The 6,938-nt window shown below is 41.5% G+C and overlaps 1 protein-coding gene across 1 annotated transcript in view; it reads right to left on the bottom strand.

The window, feature by feature from the left end:
* Nucleotides 1-6,812, bottom strand: part of ak5 (adenylate kinase 5) — a gene marked incomplete in the record, with an annotated part of 77,585 nt that extends 70,773 nt beyond the window's left edge. The window contains 3 exon segments of the mRNA XM_035670036.1: nucleotides 2,410-2,577; nucleotides 4,878-5,064; nucleotides 6,446-6,812. Of these exon segments, the coding sequence (XP_035525929.1) occupies nucleotides 2,410-2,577; nucleotides 4,878-5,064; nucleotides 6,446-6,505 (415 nt within the window).
* Nucleotides 6,813-6,938: the final 126 nt, after the last annotated feature.

Raw genomic sequence — 6,938 nt, 5'->3', positions numbered from 1 at the left:
TCCCCTGGACCCCACAACTGAGGTTGTAACAGTATACTACAGGTATTCTGTCTATGCATTCGTCTTATAGTTGGGGTTAATAATCAGGAATTGGACAGGTTTGGATGGGATGAATTTTACATTTGGAAGTAAGGCCTTAGTATGCTTCACACAAAGTGCTTGTCATATCATCGAACCCCCTAAAACATCATAACTTTTGTCTACCCAGTCGGAAACCTACCTTGCTATGTCCGAAATGTAGAAGCTATGCCCGACAAATTTTCTTAAAACCACAAAATCCACCAATCATTACTCAGCACTTAGTCAGGTGTGATTGTAGGCACAGTTTGGACTTCTCTCTGAATTTCTTGTCTCTGCCTTTACACAACTACCTCCGTCTTTTTTCACGTGTATAACCAAGTGCAAGACAATGGGACTGTCCACCTTTCTTCACCTTTAAAAAATTAATTGTGTGACACTACTTTTTATGACAGCAGGCTCGTTACCCCGCTGTGGAGGGACGACACATCATACGACCTAGTTCCTTTGAAGCATACTGAGGCCTTTAAAGGTTGAGGCTTAGTCTATTATTCATGGTTGCTTTGTTTGTTTGAACAGAAAAAGCATCTGAAACTCTATTTAATATCAACTTTCTGTCAGCTGATAGTTGTTAGGAAAAGGCTGGTCAAATCTAGTGTTAATATTTAGTACTGCTGCTCAATACTAAAACGTTAAAGGGGAATTGAGGGTTTCATTCATAATTCTGTATAAACTTACTTCAACCTAAAAGGGATAGTTTGACAAATATGCCCAATTGCTTTCTTGTCGATTGTTAGATGAGAAGCTCAATGCCACGCCCATGTTTTTGGAGGGGGAAATGCTAGGCTTGGCTTTGTTCGAAGGCAACAAGTCAGCTTAAGTGGGCTTAGAGTCTTTATGCTAAGCTAAGCTAACCATCTCTTGGCTGTAGCTTCATATTTAATGGACAGATTGATATCGATCTTCTCATCTAGCTCTCGGCAAGAGTAGATGCATTTGCCAACATGTTGATCTGCTCCTTTAAAATATGTACACAATCTAGCACACTGATGTTTTCAAAAAGGATCATTATTATAAGACTTATCTTGTCATCTCCTACTACTGGCTTCAAGCTGAGATTTTGATTTTATTTCTTTTTGTAACGGACATATTTTTCATTGCTGACATTTTTACTTTTTCACAGGGGCAACTAATAATGTTAACAATGGCTCTGTTTAGTTTAAGTGTCCCGGTGAGCATTGTGAGCTGTGTACAACATCGGGATGTTTGAACTGGAACACCTAGATGTAGCAATTAGTCATGATATAGGGACAAGACCCATAGATTTAAGAAAATATTCTTAGAAATTTTTGCAGTGTACAGAAAGAGAGAGATACCCTGACATTTATTTAGCAAATGTGCACTTTATCTTACATCTGAGTATTTCGTAATAAACTCGTAATGACCCAGTCCTCACCCAGCCTCCTCCTGACCACACGTGTCAGTCTGTCTGTCTCTGCAAACCTGACAGACAAAACATTTGCCTCGATCCTCCAAAGATATGACAGCTGCTGCCATCCTGTTTTCCCTTTAAAATAGGGCACAATGTGTTCACAAAGACGAGATAGGAACTGGCTTTGTGCTGCAAGGACAAAAAACTATCATCCACACTATAGACGGTGTGAACATCTCAGGTACACACCAAAAAGAAAAACACGCTGTAGCAGAAGGCTGTCAGAGAGGATTTTTAAGAGCTTTTTAACAGACATGGGAACCTTAAATAAACTATTTTCAAGAGGGTTTATAAATAGCAGTCTTTGTTGGTCCGGCTCAACCAGCATTACTCTTATAGAACAGCTGCCGAACTTAATTTATAGGATTAATGAATGCATTTCACAGGTTAATGCCCGCCCATCAATGATCAGATTAGGAGAGCGTGAGTGTCTAACACAGTGAGTGACATGCAACAAGATCTCCCCCGCTGATATCAACAGAGTGAGGCGGAGCTACGTTCAAATACCAGGAAAAACACACTGTGTATATACAGACACACACACACACTTCCCGATTCGTAGATTCCCATCCAGGCCATTTATTTTTAGATTAGCGAGGCAAATATAAATTTCTGCTTTGTATTTTTGTTGACCCTGTTATATAAATGAATAAAGTTCTCATCAGAAGCATTACAGAGACACTGGTTACACTGTTTTGCCTTGTTTACTTATTAAAGGACCTTTACTTTGTCTTATCTAATGGAAAACATGAGTCAGCAGGAATCCAGATGAGTGCTTCAAACTGTAAATAGACTGTCTTTTATTTTTGCCGCAGTTTCTCCATTCTTGTGTTGTGTAAGGGCACTTCATATTTATAGTTGTAGTGTTTGTGTTTTAGTGTGTTGTGCTGGTCCTTTACCGATGACGAGGATGACTTTGGGCCGCGGTCTGGAGGGATCAAACACCTCGTACTCCTCTATGAGCTCCGCCGTCTCTGACAGGTCCGAGTCGCTCTCGATGGAAAACTGGCTGATGGGAGGGAGCCGGTCATACCGTCTGTAGGGAAAATTGGGACTGTCGGGCAACACTGTGACACACACACACACACACACACAAACACAAAGATATAGATGAAAACCACTTAGTCTGCTTTTGTCTTGAGTATTGAAATATTTACTTCCAAAGCTTAAGTTCACAGTTAAATATCTCTGAAAGGAAGTGACTCATCCATGTTCTACGAGTTTGTCAGACAAATCCTGCGGTAATTTTGTGCTGTCGATGACTTTATAGGTGCAGAAAAAAACAAAAAGAAAGTAAAACTGTGATGAATTCAATGCTTCATTTACTTCAGTAATTATACTACTGTCTCTGGTGATGGAAGCATTGATTATAATGAATAACAACTATTCCAAGGGATCAGAGATGCTATACTTCACATAAAAACCACGGTATTATAAGGATGAGAATGCTATTGGTGATGCTATTCTATCACTGACAATACATGTACTGGAGATTCAATCTGACGAGGACAGAGATGAGGTGAAACTGAACAAACACACAAGAGCTTGTTAAGATCAGAACACACAGACGGTTGCAAAAGCTAATGTTGCCCTACCTGCCTGAATCTAAAAGTTTGCTTTTAGCCCTTAAACATTTCTAACGCATTGAACAGTCACTGAAGCCAAGATAATAAGCGAAAGCATCACTCCCTTCCAGGAAACGTTTTGAAACACGACAGATCTGAGCCTCAGCTATCAGCCGAGAGGCGAATCGCAGGACACAGTAGTCTCTGATTAGGCTGCAGTTCCCAGCAGCTAAGCATCTGGCAAAGCCTTCATGCATCTTTAACAATATATTAAGAGAAGTGGGATACACGTCTTGACTGTAAAGATTTCTCTTTTCTAAAAACCATCTCTTCATGTCTGCATGGTTGTGTGGTGTCAGTGATAAGCCTGTAATCTAAAAGGTACAGAACATATTTGTACTCACACACACGTAACTCTGTTCTGTTTTATTGTCATGGTAGTTCCTGTGTACGTTACTGCCTTGCTTCACACAAAGCATCAAACAAAGAAGTAAATGTTTGACTCTAAAATAGACTTGAAAGAATGCAAATAGCTAATGTCATTAGCATAGGAGAGCCGTAGTTGAAGTCTACTCTTCCCTTCAAATTCAAACTAAGTTTTGCATCTGCAGTCATTCCCACATTGATTAGACCCAGTGGAAACTACAGCTGGAATAGATAACTGATGAATGGAGAGCATTTTTGGTCTCATGTGAATGATTAACCACACACGTTCATCTGTCTTTTACTGTATGGTAACAGGCTGCCAACAAATCCACAAGTCGGTGAAGGCAGCACTGTTGTGTTCGAGGCTAAGATCTGCACATTGGGTTCTGTTTCTGTAGCAATGTAGCTGGTGTTTTGGACGTTATGTGTTCGTGGGTGCTCTGGTGTCCCAACAAAGGCTTCTGGCACATTTTGGAAACTAAAAGCATGTGCCAATGATGTAATGATGTGCACAACTGCACTTCAAACTGCAGAAAAAAGCCTCCTATCTCACCACGCTCTAAAAGTCTTTTACTACTAGTGTTTCCAAAAGTAGTTTTAACAGCGTTATCTACAGTGGGGTTTGTGAGGGTACAATACCAAATGTCAACACCCTTTCCTGTCGAAATCGTGAGCCACTGTGGTTGCAGTTATGTAGTAGATGATGATGTACTGCCAGTGCCCTTAGAAAGAAGTCAAATGCCAAAAAATACATTTTGGCTCCTAGCAGACAGCCTTTTCTTTGCCCCCAATTAAAGAAGTAGACAGACAAATATGAACCAGACTTCCAATGAGTACAATTTTAACAACAACCTAAAGAATATTTTTACTATCATATAAAACAAACTAAAACAGGATATCACATTTAAGAAACTTTTTTGCTTGACACACAACTTGAACGATTAATTCGTTATCAAAATTGTTTTAAGGGGAATTATGTGCTGAACAACAAATTGGTTAAAGAACCAGTGTGTAGGATTTAGTGACATCTACTGGCGAAGTTACAGTTTGCAATCTACTCAACACCACTCCCGTTTGTATTTGGCAACCTGGGAATGAGAACAGAAACTCACAAAAACGTGAAAATCCCAATCTACAGCCAATGTTTAGTCTGTTCTGGATTCAGCGTGCTGGTCTCTAAGGAAGGTGACCAGCAAAACCAGTTAATTCAACAGTAATTAAAACACAACGATTTTTATATGAAAACATACATATGAATATTAATTCCATTCTGCCAAAAGATCCTCCTAAAGTTACACCACTGGACTGAATAACTCACTAATTGTTTCAGCTCTAATGTGTTTCACTACCCTGTGCAATCAGCATTCACTGCTCACCATTTCTGAAGAGGGACCTGCGTGATTGGCCACCGTTGAGAGGGGGAAGGGACTTCTTCTCCTGGCCCACGAAGGTATCCCACCGCACCTTGTCTGGTCCACCAAGCTCCCTGGCTTTCTTCAGACAGCCCTCCAAGTAGTCGATGGGGTCGTCGGGCCGGTAGTACATCAAACCTGTCAGCAGGCTCTGGAGAAAACAATGTTTGTTCTGGGATCACTACGTCTTTGTTATGAGGCGTTGTTCTGTGACAGTTTGGCGGCGGGGAACAGCTCGTCTTAATGAGGTGAAGTTTTGAAGCACAGATCTGGTTGTCTTGGCGGGGCTCCACCGGGGGGACAGAACATCCCCATTTTTGTCAGAAAAAACCCATGAAATTGGACTCGGCCCGGCAAAAAAAACACAGAACTCTGATGACCTGTTACTGCCAAGGAAAAGAGCCAACCACTGTGATGAATGTGAGAACGGACTCCAAGCCAAGACACAAGTCAAGTGTATGTTTCTGTGACACTTGTCCCCCTCGACCCTGAATGTTTCAAAACAATACCTTCCTCTGGGACTCCATCTCCACCCTCCTCACTGACAGCTCCCTCCGCCAGCAGCGGGAACACATAAAGCTTCTCCCAATGGAAAACAATTTGATGTGCTTATTTGGTTGATTAATAGTAAATACACCTTTATACGAGAGGCAATTGTAAGCAGTGAAATTACGCTGTAGTTTTGATGATGATGTGTCACTTCACTGCTCAATGTAATTTGAACAGGCTGTAAATAAACAAACAGTGATTGCTTGCATACATTAGCTGCACTGCACTTTGGGATTGAGTCTAATTAAGTGGAAGGGCCAATTTGCTATCCCCTCAGGAGCACTAATGATACTTTATTATATTTATCTGTGTGTAATAGAGAGTTTATGCTGGTTTATCATACTTTATAGCATGTGTTACTTTTAATGGTATAATATTCCCATAATATTCCTGTATAGACTTCATTAATCCTTCATTTCATTTCATGACATCTTTTCATTCTTTACAGTATGTTTGTGCCTGCCTGCCACCAATATAGCACAAATATTCCTTTAGTTAAGTGCCATATGATCATGTGTTTGATTTATTTCTCGCACTATGTCACAGTATTCATTTCCATTTGTCATGATAAAGCAACGCAGTCCCCAGCTGAGAATAGTATAGGTTGCCTCGCACCTCAATTAAAAGCAAATTATGCAAACGAGGGGAAACGGTCTGTTTCGTGTAATTACAGCTTGACTAATGGTGATTACTATAAAAACACAGTTTTAGGAGGCAGTTTGTAAAATGATAAATCAGTAGGGTTTCCCATCTCATTCAGCCACTGCTTTAATCAAGAAGTGCGCTTTTAGAGAGACGCGCATTCGCTCCTCCATCAACCATAACAAGCTGTATTAGCCTACACATCAGGACTCTGACAGGCGTTTTGAATGAGACCAATCTGTGTGTATTGTGTAAAAAAAAAAGCACACTACATATCTCGATCATTTCATCCCATCAAAGCGCACACACACACATACACACACACACACACCATCTCTCACCTCAAATAGTTGAGGTATCTCCCGCCGCGCGAGATACTCCTTGGCATCGTTGGTATTCATCTCCAGTCGGATTTCCTCTGAAATCACAACTTGTCCGGAGCGTTTATTTATTATATTTCTCTACTTCAGATGTCTCAGTGCCGTCAGGTAATCTTTGGTGAACGACCGAGCTCCGCGCAGTTTTCCCCTCTCAGTGCATTTTTGCCTCGTGTGTGGACTTTACAACTGGATTCCTGCGGGCGATGCCACCTCGCCACCCTCCTCCTCCTCTGTGATGCGGATGCGTGGCTCGCGTTCGTCTTCCCTCCTACAGCGCTCCGCTTTCAGCACGCACTCACCGTGTGTTTGCCTCGACGATGGCACAGAGGTTTACGCTGTGTGCCAAAACACACACACACACACACACACACACACACACACCACATGCCTGTCTTCGCCTCATGTCCCAGCAGGCCTTGCTGTGGGCCGACAGAGTGGACACTGCCTGCTGATC

Source organism: Morone saxatilis, unplaced genomic scaffold (genome assembly GCF_004916995.1).
Source record: "Morone saxatilis isolate NCDOM2014 unplaced genomic scaffold, NCSU_SB_2.0 Contig23, whole genome shotgun sequence".
Taxonomy (NCBI): domain Eukaryota; kingdom Metazoa; phylum Chordata; class Actinopteri; family Moronidae; genus Morone; species Morone saxatilis.
The sequence above is the reverse complement of the archived record's forward strand: the minus strand, read 5'-3'. Positions and strand labels throughout refer to the sequence as shown.